The sequence below is a fragment of the Heterocephalus glaber genome, unplaced genomic scaffold, assembly GCF_053883595.1.
Source record: "Heterocephalus glaber isolate CG9 unplaced genomic scaffold, H.glaber_assembly_v1.0 deba00001608, whole genome shotgun sequence".
In the NCBI taxonomy this organism is placed as follows: Eukaryota; Metazoa; Chordata; class Mammalia; order Rodentia; family Bathyergidae; genus Heterocephalus; species Heterocephalus glaber.
In genome coordinates this window covers 4,641,573-4,656,649 of record NW_028258379.1, presented here as the reverse complement: position 1 = coordinate 4,656,649, position 15,077 = coordinate 4,641,573, and the positions used below count along the sequence as shown (strand labels likewise).

At 39.0% G+C, this 15,077-nt stretch overlaps 1 protein-coding gene across 1 annotated transcript in view; it reads left to right on the top strand.

Moving 5' to 3' along the window:
* Nucleotides 1-13,762, top strand: part of Sgpp1 (sphingosine-1-phosphate phosphatase 1) — a 40,025-nt gene extending 26,263 nt beyond the window's left edge. The window contains exon 3 of the mRNA XM_004837419.4: nucleotides 10,934-13,762. Coding sequence (XP_004837476.2) covers nucleotides 10,934-11,485 — 552 coding nt within the window. The 3' untranslated portion in view covers nucleotides 11,486-13,762. The remainder of the gene's footprint in view (nucleotides 1-10,933) is intronic.
* The last annotated feature ends 1,315 nt before the right edge of the window (nucleotides 13,763-15,077 follow it).

Here is a 15,077-nt window from a genome sequence, read left to right as displayed (position 1 = left end):
GCCTGGGCAACAGTGAGATCCTGTGTCAAAATAACAATAATAGTAAGTATCTTCTCAGACTAGCACTCTGGAGACTGCGGCAGGAGGATTGTGAGTTTCAGACCAGCCACAGCTATATTGTAAGTTCAACTAGTCTTAAGCTATATAGCGAAACATTATCTCAAACAAAATAAAAACAAAACCACCTGCCTGTTTAAGGAAACCATACATTTTTGTCAACTTTGGACAATTCTGAGATGGGAAATTAGATGCTTTTAATATGTCCTGGAGGGCTCAGAGGTAGAGTACTTGCCTAGCATGCACAAGGCCTTGGGTTTAATTCCTGGCACTGCCCCCTCTCCCCCAAAAAGCAACTCTCGCAGATAACAAGAAGAAAATGGGACTTTTCAGGCAAGTCGTCAGACTTGATGTGATTACTAACCACTTACCAGTCCAGTTATTTAAATACAGGATGACTAAATACTGCATTTTTTTGTTAATTTTTATAAGATAACAGGAAATATAAAAATGACAATTTTATCAAACTTATTCAGTGCAAGAATTGACTGGTTGAAATGACACCTGTTCCAGTGACACTCCAGATAGTATGTATATGTTGGACTTTTTTTTTCTTTTTTTCTTTTTTTGGTACTGGAGATCGAACTCAGATCCTTGTGCTTGCAAGGCAGGTGGCAGAACCACTGAGCTAAATCCCCGACCAGATAGTATGTAAATGAATGCACTGCCTGAGCGATGCTTGGGGTATTGTTGAGTGGTTAAGTGTGACACTAATTGTAAAGTATTGGAACAATGTTTTTAGCACAAAAACTATTACTTGGAGTTTTTTGAGACAAGATCTCACTATGCAGTTCAGGATGGCCTTGAACTCACTATGTAGACCAGTCTGGCCTAGAACTTGCAGAGGTCCTCCTGTCTCAGCCTCCTGAGTGCTGGGATTAAAAGCATGCACATCACATCAGGCTAGAAAATATTATTGTTGAAAATGCTTTTAGGCCTGGTTCAAGATATTGTGCAGCATCTGTTTTTCTTAGAGAGTTCTTGTCAAGATGCAGTTAATATAGTCAGTGGGGTCTAAAGAATCAGTCTAATTGTCTTGATTTAACTAACCAAACATTTATTCTCTGCCAGCACTGAGGGTATGCATATAATTAAGATGAGGTTTTTGCTTTTGAGTAGTCACTGTCTGAATATGTAGTATCACTGTGTAATGTGGTAATTTTGACCTGGGAATGCATACTAGATTAATTGAGATTTTAAACAATCTTGACACACCCCCTTACACACACACAATTTATATTGTTAGATAAGACTCTCTGAAGAGTGTCCCAGGCATCAGTGTTTTTATAATGGTCTCCCAAGCAAATTGAACCCGCAACAGGGTTGTGAGCCGCTTTTCTGGGAGAAGTAGATATGCAAGGAATGGAAAGCTGCTGGGGTAGGTGTGTGGAGTGTGCTATTGGTCTGGAGAGGAAAAAGTTCCTTTACTGTGTGCCGAGTCTTGGACCTAGAGCCTCTTGCATGCTGCACAAGTTCTCTTCCACTGAGCTGTGCTCACACCCCAAGAAGGTTCCTTACATTGGGGTAAAAGGCCAAAGCTTAGGGAGGAGGTAGATGCCTGAGCAGAATCTCATAGAATATAAAACAGTTTGCCCAAAATATAGGCAGGACAGCTAGTTCCAAGACAAGAGGAAATAGTGTGAACTCACTGTCAGGTCTGGTATTACATGAGGCTCTGTGGCCAGCAGAAGCCAGAAGTGAAATGCTTATGCTGAAGAAGTTTGAACACATGAATGGTATTCATTGCTGTAGTTGATAACTTCTTAAACACGCTGTTAACTAATTATATAATATTTTCCTCTGTCTGTTATGAGAAGAGACTATATAAAAAGAACACCATCAAAATTTTAAATAACTGGGCTGGGGATTTGGCTCAGTGGCACCTTGCCTGCCTCCCAAGTGCTAGGTCCTGAGTTTGATCCCTGGTACTGGAAAAAAAAAGAAAAAAAATTTTGAATAACTTTTTTTCATATTGTGGAATAGGCAGATACTCACAAAACATTTTATATAGAAATGAATTTTGTAAATACTCTTTATTTTTGGGGGCTGAGGGTTGAATCCATTTCTTATGTTTATAATACAATATGATGAAGAGCAGAGTGAAGACATTTATTTACCAGTAATTTGGTAGATTCTTTTTTTTTTTTGGTAGATTCTTTCAAAATAGTTAAAGCAATTTCCTTTGAAAAGTTGGCTTATTTATTCATTCAGTCAACAAATATTTTAGTAATCTGTCAGGGAAAGTGGTTAAACAGAACAGGAATCTATTTTCCTCAACATTTTGTAGATGACTGTTCAGTTTCAGTTCATCTCCATCTTCTCTGTTATCCCACAGGGCTCTGACTTGGAGTTGAGTATAATTTAGAACAGTGGTTTCAAGCACTATTGACTTTGCTTATCCATGGCAGAGTTTTTATTGAATTATAGTACTGTAAGGATAATTGGGGGAGCTTTTCATTTATCCACATTCATTCATTTGGGGCCACTGTGTTCCCTCTTGCATGGTGGCTGCCATTATGCTGTAGGTACACTGTACTTTTCCTACTCTTACTTGACCCAAACTTGCTCTGCAGAGCTGGTTTCTTTTCCCACCTGTAATAAAACTTTCTTACTGTTTGTGCTTGTCTTGATCATTTCTTTGCTCAGGACAGAAAGAACCTAGAAACCATGTCCAGAAAGAGACTCCAGCATCCCAAAATCCAGTAGCAAGTTCAAGGCCAGACTGAACCCCAGAGGATGTAGCTCAGAGAGAAGCCCCTGGGGTCCAGCCCCAGAAAAACAAACAAACAAACATATATTCAATGGAAAGGACTGGCCTTTAGTCAGTGTTATTTTAGAATGTGTACTGTCAGGCTGTATATGAATTGGGGTGCCTATGTAATGGCAGGCTCAACTATCCCAATTCTTGCCATGAGAGAGTATATCAGCAAGGAAGAAAATAATTTCAAAAACAAATACCAGTTATTGAGCTCTTTTCTATATGTAATACTTCAAAAAATTGATGAAAATGAAAAATATGAAAGAGCTAAGGTCATAACTTAAGAGGTTAAAAAGATCAGAAAAAACTCTTCCTCCCTTCCTAGAATTAAAAGAGCTGGGTGTGGTAGGTAGCACATGCCTGTAGTCCCAGCTGGTGAGGCTGTCGAAACAGGAAGATTGTGCCAACCAGGCCCTCCAAGGCCAGCTTGGGCAACATCACGAGACTCTGTCTCAAAAAAAGAAAAGTAAAAGGAGGAAGAAATAGGAAAAAAGGAGCAGAAATTGGTAAGAAAAAACACACATGCACAATAGAGAATTAAACTTGGCACATTTAAGGGGGAAAGGGCAAAAAATAAGAAATATTATGAATTTTTTTTTTCCAGTATCAGGGATGGAACTCAGGACCTTGTGCTGTGAGGCAGGCACAGCTACATCCCTGGCCTAATATTATGAATTTAAATAAAAATATTAAAAACCATGCCAGGGACTTAAAGAATACTATAATTAGAAAATGTTACTAATGCCCTTATGCCAATAAATTTTAAAGTTTAGATGAGAAGAGCCTATTAGAAATACCTAGTGACTAAAAAAAAACTGACTCAAGAAGAAACAGCAAACCTTAGTCCCATAACTGGTAAAGAAATAGAACCAGTGGTTAAAAACCCACTCACAAGATTGACTGGAAGGGGACATGGGTCTCACTAAGTTGCTAAAATGCCCAGGCTGGGCTCAGACTTGTGATGCTCCTGCCTGAGCCCCCCAGAGTGCCGGGATTACAGGCACCATAGGTGTGTACCACCACGCTTGGCTTTTTCTTTCCAGTGCTGAGGATCAAACCCAGGCCTTACACACACCAAGCAAGAATTACCACTAAGCCACGCCTAGCCATCACTCTTAACTCTTTCAGTATTTTCTATGTATTGGCTAATACTGCCCAAATTATGTTGAAGAATAATGAAATATTATAAAAGAAATAGTGAATTCATTTGTTCCTTTTTTTTAATGATGTCTTTTATCAAAATATCGCTCATTAGTCACATTTGTCTTTGTTGTATTTTTTGAGAGACAAGGTCTCACTATGCAGTTCAGGCTGGCCTGGAACTCATTATGAAGCTGAGGCTGGCCTCAAACTTGGGGCAATCTTCCTGCTTCAGCCTCCCGAGTGCTGGGATTATAGGCGTGTGATACCACACTCAGCTCAGGCTTGTTCTTAAGTGTTGCTCTTGCTGAATCAAGTCAGCTGAATTTGAGATGCTGCACTGAGCAGCATCATTTCTTCAAAATTAACTCATCGTCTTGAGTTTAAGATACTGAACCAGGAACACCTGGCCCCATCCAAACCCTGCAAATAAATTTTTTTTTTGTGTGGTACCAGGGATTGAACTCGGGATGTTGCGCTTGCAAGGCAGGCAACAGAACCACTGAGCTAAATCCCCGGCCCTACATTTTTTTTTTGAGACAAGGTCTCACTTTGTATTTCAGGCTGGCCCTGAACTCACTAGGTAGCCCAGGCTGGCCTCAAACTTACAGCAATCCTCCTGCCTGGGCAGGAGTGTGCCACCATGCCCAGCTCTGCAGATACATTTTTCACTCAAGAAATTTCAGATTTCCGTGAGACCCACTCCCCTGAACAACAGCATGGATGGGAGAGTGAACACATACAGGCCGTGTCCTGCCATGCAAGGCCAGTGTCACACCCTCGATCGGGTCCTCTAAGTGCCTTTCTGTTCCCCACCTCTGCTGTCCTGGCCCACTTGTTCTTCCCAAGAAGATGGAATTCACATTGGTGCACACCTGTAATCCCAGAACTCTGGGAGCCTGAGGCTGGGGGATCACAAGGTCCAGACCAGCTTGCAGAGCTTGCAGTGACGGGGAGCTTTTGGTGATACAAACAGCCCGCTACAGCATGCGTGCCATAGGCTCACCACTGCTGGCTTCGTGATTAAGTGAGACTCTGCCACCAAAAGAGCTACACCAAGGGATGTAGCTGCTCAATGTGAAGGCCCTGGGTTCAGTTGCCAGTACTCCCAGGGAGGGGGCTGCGCACTACACCGTGCATTTTTTGAGACAGGGTCTCACTGTGTGTACCAGGCCAGTCGTGAACTTGTGACCCTCTTGCCTCAGCAGCCTTTTAAGTGCTGGGATTGCAGATGTTTAGCACCTTACCTGGCAACTGCATGCTACATGATAACATTTTTACAAAGTTCAAAGAGGCAAAACTAGGTAATATATTGATTGGAGATGTGTGGTAAAACAATTTTTAAAAGCATTTTTAAAAATTTTATTTTTATTAGTACATGTTAGCAGTATAATGATTACATATATTGGGTGGACTTTGTACATGTGCATAACACATCTTAGTTCATTTTGTCCCCTTCCCTTGCCGTCCCTCCTTGTTCCCTCCAGCTGTTGTTCTTCTTCCCACTTGATTTGAAAAAGCTCTGTAGTTCATGCTGGCCTTGAACTCAGCCTCCCTCAGCCTCAGGCATGCTGAGATGACTGGCTTGTGCCACTACGCCCAGCTATTCCATTATTTTTCAGTCCTTTTTTCCTTCTCTCCTCCCTCCATCTCTTCCCCTTCCCATTCCCAAAATATATCCTTGCTTCCTATTATCTATCCTTTGTTTTGCTCCTTATTTATATTTTGGGTTTCTTATGTAAGAGAAATCATGCGATATTTAAACTTGTGTCCTGATTTATTTCACTTAACATTTATGGTCTCAATGTGCACTCATTTACCTACAAATGCCTCAAGCTTGTCCTTTATGGCAGAGTGGTATTCCATTGTGTATATTACTACATTTTCTTTATCCATTTATCTGTTGATGGGTATACAGGGTCCATTTCAAAGATTTAGCTGTTGTAAATTGTGGTGCTGTAAACATGGGTATGCATGTATCACTGTAATATGATGACTTTAACTCTTTTGGGAAGATTCCTAGAAGGGGAATACCTAGGTCAAATTTTAGTTTTTTGAGGAATTTCCATAGTGGTTGTACTAGTTTATATTCCCACCAACAATGTAGAAGGAGCCCTTCCCCCCGAGCCTTGCTAGCAATTGTTATTACAGGATTTCTTTTTGGTACTGGGGATCGAACATGGGTCCTTGCACTTGTGCAGCAGGCGGTGAAACCACTGAGCTAAATCCCCGGCCAGGATTTCTTGATGATAGCCATTCTTTCTGGAGTAAGATGGAATCTCAAGTGTTGTTTTGTTGTTGTTGTTTTGTTTTGTTTTTTGCAGTTCGGGGGATGGAACTCAGGACCTTGTGCTTTGCTTTCAAGGCTGCCACAGTGCCATTGAGCTAAATCCCCAGCCCTCAAGTGTTGTTTTAATTTGCACTTCTTCAATGGCGAGTGATGTTGTTCTTTATATATTTATTGGCCATTTGTACTTCTTCTGAGAAGTATGTATTCATTTCAGTTGCCTGTTTCTTGATTGGGTCCTTTATTTTGAGGGGTCTAATTTTTTTGAGTTCTTTATATAATCTAGATGTTGTTTCTCTGAGCAATAGCTGGCAAAGTTTTTCCCCATTGTGTAGGTTGTCTCTTCATTGTATTTGTTGTTTCCTTTACTGTGCTGAAGCTTTTTAATCTGATGTGATCCCATTTGTTGATTCTCAATATCATTTCCTACGCCATTGGGGTACTGTTCAGAAAGTTCTTTCCTAGGCCTAGGTCTTCAAGAGTTTTATCTATTTCATCTTGCAGCAGATTGAGTGTTTCTGTTTTAACATTTAGATCTTTGATCTACTTTTAGTTTACTACATGATGAGATATTTGGGTCTAGACTCAATCTTCTGCATATGGATATTCAATTTTCCCAGCATTACTTATTAGAGGCTGTCGGGGCTGGGGGTGTTTTTCATTCGGTGTTTGCTTTTGCCTTTTTGTCACAGATCAAATAGCTGAATGTGTCTGGTGTTGTTTCTGCTTCCTCAGTGCTGTTCCACTGATCCATAAATCTGTTTGTGGATTGGTACCATGCTTTTTTTTTAATCATCACCGTAGCCTTGTACTATAACTTCAAATGTGTGATTATGATGCCGCCTGCTTGCTATTGTCTTTTCTGAATCCACATGAATGTTTGGATTATTTTCTCTCTGTATCTGTGAGAAATGCTGTTGGTATTTTAACTGAGATTACATTAAATCTATATATCAGTTTTGGAAGTATAGCCATGTTGACTCTATTGGTTCTGCCTATCCAGGAACATGGGATATATTTCTATTTTCCGATATCCTCTTCAATCTCTTCTTTCAGAGTGATGTAATTTTCTTTTTCTTTTTTTTTTTTTGGTACCTGGGATCGAACTCGGGTCCTTGTGCTCGCACAGCAGGCGGCAAAAACACTGAGCTAAATCCCCGGCCCATGATGTAATTTTCATTGTAGAAGTTTTTCACTTCCTTGGTTAGGTTAATTTCTAAGTGTGTAATTTTCCTTGTAGAAGTTTTTTACTTCCTTGGTTAGGTTAATTTCTAAGTGTGTAATTTTCCTTGATACTACTGTGAATGGTATTGTTTTCCTGATTTTTTTCTCAGTTCCTTATTAGTGTGTGAGAATGGTATTGATTTTTGTGTGTTCATTTTATATCCTGCTACACTTCTGAATTTAGTTATTAATTCTAGGGGTCTTTCAGTTGAATCTTTTGGGTCTTGTAAGTAGAGGATCATGTTATCTGCAAATAATGACACTCTGTGACTTCTTCTTTACCTTTTCTTTCTTTCTCTTGCCTGATTGCTCTGGCTAATGTTTCAAGGACTGTGTTAAACAGGAGTGGTGCTAATGGACATCCTTGTCTTCTTCCAGATTTAGAGTGAAAGCTTTCAATTTTTCCCTACTTGATGTGATGTTGGTGGTACTTTTGTCATAAATGGCTTTTATCAGATTGAGATAAGGTCTCTCTATACCTACTTTCTTCAGGGTTTTTATCATGAATAGATGTTGGCTTCTGTCAAAGGCTTTTGCTGCATCTATTGAGATGATCCTGTAATTTTTGCCCTTGCTTCTATTTATGTGGTATATTACATTTATTGATTTGCATATGTTAAGCCATCCTTGCATCCCTGAGATGAATGAATCCTACTTGGTCATGGTGTATGATCTTTTTGATGATTTGTTGCATTCTGTTTGCTAGTATCTTGCTGGGGACTTTTTGTATCTATGTTCATTACAGAAATTGGCCTATACCTCTCTTTTTTGGTTGGATCCTTGTCCAGTTTTTCAGTCAGGGTAATGCTAGCTTCCAGGAATGACTTTAGGAGTACTCTCTCCCTTTCAGTTTCATTAAATAGGAGTACTGGCATTAGATCTTCCCTGACTTTATAGAATTCAGTGGTGAATCCATCTGTTCCTGGATGGATTCTTAGTTGATATGTTTTTTATTACTGCTTCAATTTCATTACCTGTTATTTGATTATTTCGGAGTTTTATGTCCTCTTGGTTCAGTTTTAGTAATTCATACGTATCTAAGAGTCTCTGCATTTCTTCTGAGTTCTCCAATTTATTGGTGTACAAGTTTGAAGTAGTAGGAAGAATACTCTGGGTTTCAGCAGGGTCCATTGTGACCTCACCTTTTTCATTTCTAATTGGATTGATTGGGTTTTGGTAAGATTTGCTGAGGGTTTGTCTGTTTATTCTTTCAAAGAGCCAGCTCTTGGGTTCATTGATTTTTTTTTTGTACCCATTTCATTGATTTCTGCTGTGATTTTGCACTAGCTCTGGGTTTGGATTGTTCTTGTCTCTGTAGGACTTTGAGGTGCACATTGTGTTATTTTTCTGAGCTCTTTCTGTTAAGAAAGCATTTAACCAGCTCTTGGAAGTTGCCTCGGGGGAGGATAGAATGATACATTGAGAGGCAGCCTGTGAGTAAACTTGACCTTACGGTAATACAGTTTTGATAGTAACTTTATAATTCCATATGCATCTTACATGCATTTCTGTGTGTATCAAATACTGTTAGAAAATTTCACAGAGGAAACATGAAGCAAGCAGTGCACTGTTTAAGTGTCTTCAGTGCTGTTGAGAAATGACCATTGTTTTTTGGCAGCAGGAAGATCATTAGTATGAGGGAAAGGAATGGTTTCAGTGCAGTGGTGAGTCTAGAAAAAACCAGGCCATGTAGACAATGAATATAAACAACTTCCAGGTTTTGTTTGTTTTTTTCAAGGTTAAAATTATGGAACTGCTGTTGTATGTTTTCAGGACTGGTTCAGAAAGGGAAGTTTCCTGCCTGAAGTAGGAGTAACCTTTGGTGTCCCTCTTTTTTTTTTTTTTTTGGTACCGGGGATCGAACTTGGGCCCTTGCGCTTGGTCCCTCTCTTTTGCTCTTTTCCCACATTCAATCGATCACCAAGTTACAATTGTTGACTCTAATTTAAAAATATAGCGCTGACTCCACCTACGTACTTTCCATTTGGACATGGGCTGTGCTGAGTGTGGATCCCAGGGTGGTCTCCGTGGCTGTCTTCAGTGGTCTCCGCTACGCCACACTTTTCCAAACCAGCAATCTTCTCCCACAGCGCCGGGAGCACACTTCCACAAATACCAGTCAGATTGTCAGCTCCTGTGCAGAAAGCTCCCAGTGCTGGCTCCCTCCCACTTGGGAATTAAAATCTAAACTCTTTCCCTAGCCTACAAGGGCTGTACAGGATTGGACTTCTTTGTGTATCTTTTTGTGTGTGTGTGCGTGTATCTTTGACCTTGTAACACATCCCTCTTTCAAAAGATTTGTCTGTGCCTGCCTTCCAAGCACAAGGTCCTGAGTTCGATCCCTGGTACCAAACTAAAGATTTGAGTCATAACAGGTTTTTAGTTCCTTGAACTGTTCTCTGCCTCAAAATCTTTTGTTTTTTTTAAAAAAAATTTTTTTAAAAATTGGGGCATATTTGCAGTACATGATTAAATCCATCATGGGGAGTTGGTACATGTACATACCACATCTTCATTCTTTTATGTCCCCTTCTCTCTGTACCTCCCCTCACCCTCTGTCCTTTTGCCTTTGCATTTGGTATTCCTTCGACCTGAAATACTTCCTTTAGCTTTGACGATAAGGCTGACTCCTTTTTAGAATTAAATCTTTAGCTGAGTGTGGTGGCACACATCTGAAATTCCAGCGTTTGGGAGGCTGAGGCAGGAGGATTGCCACCAGTGACGCCAGTATAGAAGAGTTGCTATCTCAAAAACAACAACAACAAAGAATCAAATCTTAACTTGGGTCACCTCCTCAGACAAGCTTCCCTAACCACTGTAATGGAGTTTTTCATTATGGTATCTTGTCTTAGTTTCTTTCTTAGTTGTCTTCTGAAACTATAATATTTACCTGCTTTCTTACTTACATGGTTATTGTCAGTCTTCCCCACTAATAAAGCTCTACAACAGCAAGTAAACATCATTTCCTTGAATTATAAATACCCTCTTTTTGAGCCGGGGATTTAGCTCAGTGGTGCCATTACCTGCCTCGCAAGTGCAAGGTCCTGAGTTTGATCCCTGGTACCAAAAAAAAAAAGTATATATTATACTCTCTCTCTGTCTCCCCCCCCCATCAGAAATAAAACTGTCCCTAGTACTGCAAAAAGAAGGGGAGGGAAAAAGAGACAAGGAGAAAAGAAAAAAAACAACAACAAAACCACACAATATAAGCATAGTTTATTTTTCAGAATCTGAATACAAATTTGTGCATGCTATATATGTAGCTGATTTATGAAGCTAGAATTTAAGTGAAAACTAAATCTTATCATTAAAACAGTTTTTAGTGCCTATTATACAGTCAGTTTGTAAAGTTTATTTTAAGAATTTGGCTGTAAAATTCATATCCAGGATTTAAAAAGTGAAATAACACTTCTTTTAAATGCTAAAAAATAGTATATTAAACAACCACATTTTTTCTTTTTTCCCAGGACATTATTGCTGGCTTCCTATACACCATTTTAATCTTGGCTGTCTTCTATCCGTTTGTGGACCTGATTGACAACTTCAACCAAACTCACAAATATGCTCCATTGATCATCATTGGGCTCCATTTAGCTTTGGGGATCTTTTCTTTCACTCTGGACACCTGGAGCACATCCCGAGGAGACACAGCTCAGATTCTAGGAAGTGGTGCTGGAATTGCATGTGGATCTCATGTTACTCACAGCATGGCTCTAATATTAGATCCTTCTCCAGACATTTTACCTCTGCGTACCCCTCCCATTACTCTGACTGTCTTTGCAAAAGCCATATTGCGGGTCCTCATAGGAATGGGAGTTGTACTCATAGTTAGAAATATAATGAAAAAGATCACCATTCCTTTGGCCTGTAAAATCTTTAAAATACCTTGTGATGATATTCGAAAAGCAAGACAGCACATGGAAGTTGAACTTCCTTATCGATATATTACCTATGGAATGGTTGGTTTCTGTACCACATTTTTAGTTCCCTACATATTTTTGTTTATTGGTATCTCTTGATGGGGAAATACTGTTTATAATAAGAAAGGAGACTATCAGTTACTGACATCTAAAAATACACTGTAAGTAAAAGGTCAGAGTTAGGCTTTGGCAAGTAAATTCTTAAGAGTCAGTACATTTTATCATTGCACATCCAGGCATTGTTTTAGGTGGGCTGATCTATTTAACACTGAGAAAATGCTAAGTTTCCATTTAGAATGTTCATATGTTTGGAGAGTTTTGTGCTTTCATGGATTCAAGTTATATATATAATATATATTAAGGTACATAATATGCAATCATATATCTAATATATGTTATATATAAAATAATATACCTAAGTTTTTTTAGACAGTAGGGTGTGTATTATAAAATCAAGAATAATATGCAAACAATTGTGCCTGTGTATTTGGAAGTAATACAGGTATGTTGTTCCTAACAAATAATGTTTAGGGCCGGGGATTTAGCTCAGTGGTTCTGCTGCCTCCCTCGCAAGCGCAAGGACCTGAGTTTGATCCCCAGTACCAAAAAGAAAAAGAAACAAACCCTGACCCTAGCACCAGCTGTGTGACGTGGGGTGGTCACTTCTTAACTTCTTGGGCTGAGGACTTAGCTCAGTGGTTCTGCCACCTGCCTTGCAAGTGCAAGGTCCCGAGTTTGATCCTCGGTACCAAAAACACAACAAATAATGTTTAGCATTTATTTGCTATGGGAGTCATGACCTAACTGAACTGCATAATTGCTACACCAGAACTCTTAGGCTACCACATACTGATTTACTGCCTCTTTTTACACTGCCACCACCTTTCACGTTACCCATGAGGCTGAACATGGGGAGCAGTTTCACTGGACCAAACTGGGATTTGTTTTTGGAGTCCTTGTTTTTTTAAGTTCTGTACACTGTATTGAATGTACTTCTTTTGCAACTGTTTTGGGCATAAGTTTAATAAATCAGGTACTGAATTTTATTGCTTGCTAATTGTGCCTTTCTGTTGCTGACTTAAACACCATGTATACTGTGATGTAAAAGTAAGACTCTAAGTTGCATATACCTAGGCAAATATTTTTAAAATATATGTCAAACTAACAGGGATCGAAGTAAACCACCAGTATGTAACTCTTTAGTCTTTCTTTAGAAAGAAATTGAACTGGGCTAAAATTTCTCACTAATTTATTGGAAAGCTAAATAGATAAATACTTCCATTTTTGTAGGTATTTTTCTGTGTACTGTTAAGTTATAGGAACAAGATGTATTTTTGTACATTGTCTTGATTGTTTATACTACAAGTAGATGTTTCCAGTGCATGGGAAAGGGTGTTGGAGTTTATAGATGGAACAGTGCACATGGTTCCTTATGTAAACAAACTGTTTCTCTACATTACTTGGAAAGGATTGGATTTCCCACAATTAACTTTTAATACCTACTTACCAGCTGTAAAAGATGATAAATTGTAAAAAAAAAAATCTAAAAGTAGCATTAGTAGTTTAGATCCTTTTTTTTTCCAACTTTTTATTTTCACAGTGGAAAATTTGAGTATAGTGTGTATAGTATTGAACTATTCTTTTTTCTTTGTGTGCCTTTATATTTTGAAGTGTGATTGTAATTAGTTTAACGTTAAGTTTATTTGTAGTAAACTTGTCATAAAGAAGAAAATTGCCAGGTGTGGTGGTGCATGCCTGTAATCCCAGCATTCAGGAGGCTGAGACTGGAAGGTGGCGGTGAGTTTGAGGCCAGCCTCATCTGCATAGTGAGTTCAAGGTCAGCCTGGATTACTGAATTAAATAGTGAGACTTTGTCTCAAGAAAAGAAAAGAAAATTAACTTTCCATATAAATGAATATCAAGTATGAGATTACTGACTTTAGTGCAATATCTATATGGTTATCCAAAGTAGCAATTAAGATGTTTCTATTTTGGACAACAATTATTTGAGCTCATATTTTTATAATCCTGATTGAAAATTTAAGGGCATGGTAATTTTTACCAAAACTGAATCTGATAATTTTAAGTAAAGCAACTGAGTTTGGGCTGTTTACTTATTAGTTGAAAAGAAACCAGGGCACCTAGAAACTTGTCTCGGTACATTGGAAAATGTGACAACTTTTTGTTCAAAATGTGTAGTTAATGAATTGAATTTTAAGAATTGTTTCCCGAAATCTGGGTCTGTGCTAGCCTATTGATTTTTGTCTAGCTTAAAAAGTACTTGAAAATACTATTTCTTGGTGTTTTGTTACTTCCTGTCCTATGACAGTTCTATGCTAAATGTATTTTAAAATAAAAGTCAGATTCAAGATTGAAGGGTTTTTGTTTTGTTTTGTGTGTCTTCTATGTGTTTGTCTCTAAATTATCTGATAGAGAGTTCTGAAATGCATGTAAGATTTTTGTCTTGGCAGACTTCCTCTGAGCCATTTTATTCAAATCAGAGTAATGGGGCCAGGGATTTGGGTCAGTGGTTCCGCCGCCTGCCTCGCAAGCACAAGGTCTTGACTGAATTCAATCCCTGGTACCCCCCCAAAAAGAAGATATTGAAGAATTGAAGAAATTCCTTTTTTTGTTTTTTGCAGTACTATTAAAGAAATTCTTTGATTCAGTTTGAGAGTCCTGAGGATTTAGCTCAGTGGTGCCACGCCTGCCAAACACAAGGTCCTGAGTTCAGTTCCCAGTACCAGAAAAAACAAAAGGACACCAAAACCCAAAAAGATTCAGCCTGAGTTTTTGCTCCATTTATGATCATTTCTATCACTCTACTTAATGTGCTTTTAGTGAAAAGTTTTGTAATATTTCTTAGAAAAAAGTTTGAGTTTGAGACCAGCCCTGGGGTACATGAGTTCAAGGACAGCCTGAACTACATAGTGAGATCCTGTCTCAAAAAAGCAAAAATTTTTTTTAACTTTTTCTGCAAATATTTAAAGGTTATGGTTTAGATTCTTACAAAGTTTTATACATAATTATTACAATACCCTGTGGTATAGAGTAGGATTTGTATCTAAATTAGTTTTGAGATTTGTTTTTCCCAAGACAGGATCTTACTAGGTAGCCCAGACTGGCCTTGAACTTGTGATCTTCCTGCTTCAGCCTCCCAAGTTCTGGTGGACAGTGTTATTTTTGCTCATTTCTGAATGAAATTGAGTAACAGTCTTAATATAAATTAAGAGACTGGAAGCCAGGTGCAGTGGCACAGGCCTGTAATCCCAGAACTCTGGAAGACTGGGGCCGGAAGATTGTAAGTTCAAACCCAGCCTGGGCAACTCAGCGGCTTAGTGAGACCCTGTCTCAAAATCAAATAAAAAGGGCTAGATATGTAGTTAAGTGCAAGGCCCTGGGTTCAACCCCCTGTACCGAATAGAAAAAGAAAACAAAGCAGAGATACAATCCCTCAACATTCTCCACTCTGCAAAATATTTGAAATAGCTTTACAGATTTTACAGATAGATACTTAAAAGTACTTATTTCCAGCCGGGCGTGGTGGCGTGGGGCTGCATGCCTGTAATCCCAGCACTCGGGAGGCTGAGGCTGGGGCTGGGGCTGGGGCTGGGGCAGGAGGATTGCTGTGAGTTTGAAGCCAGCCTGAGCTACACAGGCCCTGTCTCAAAACCCCCCCAAAAACAAAAAT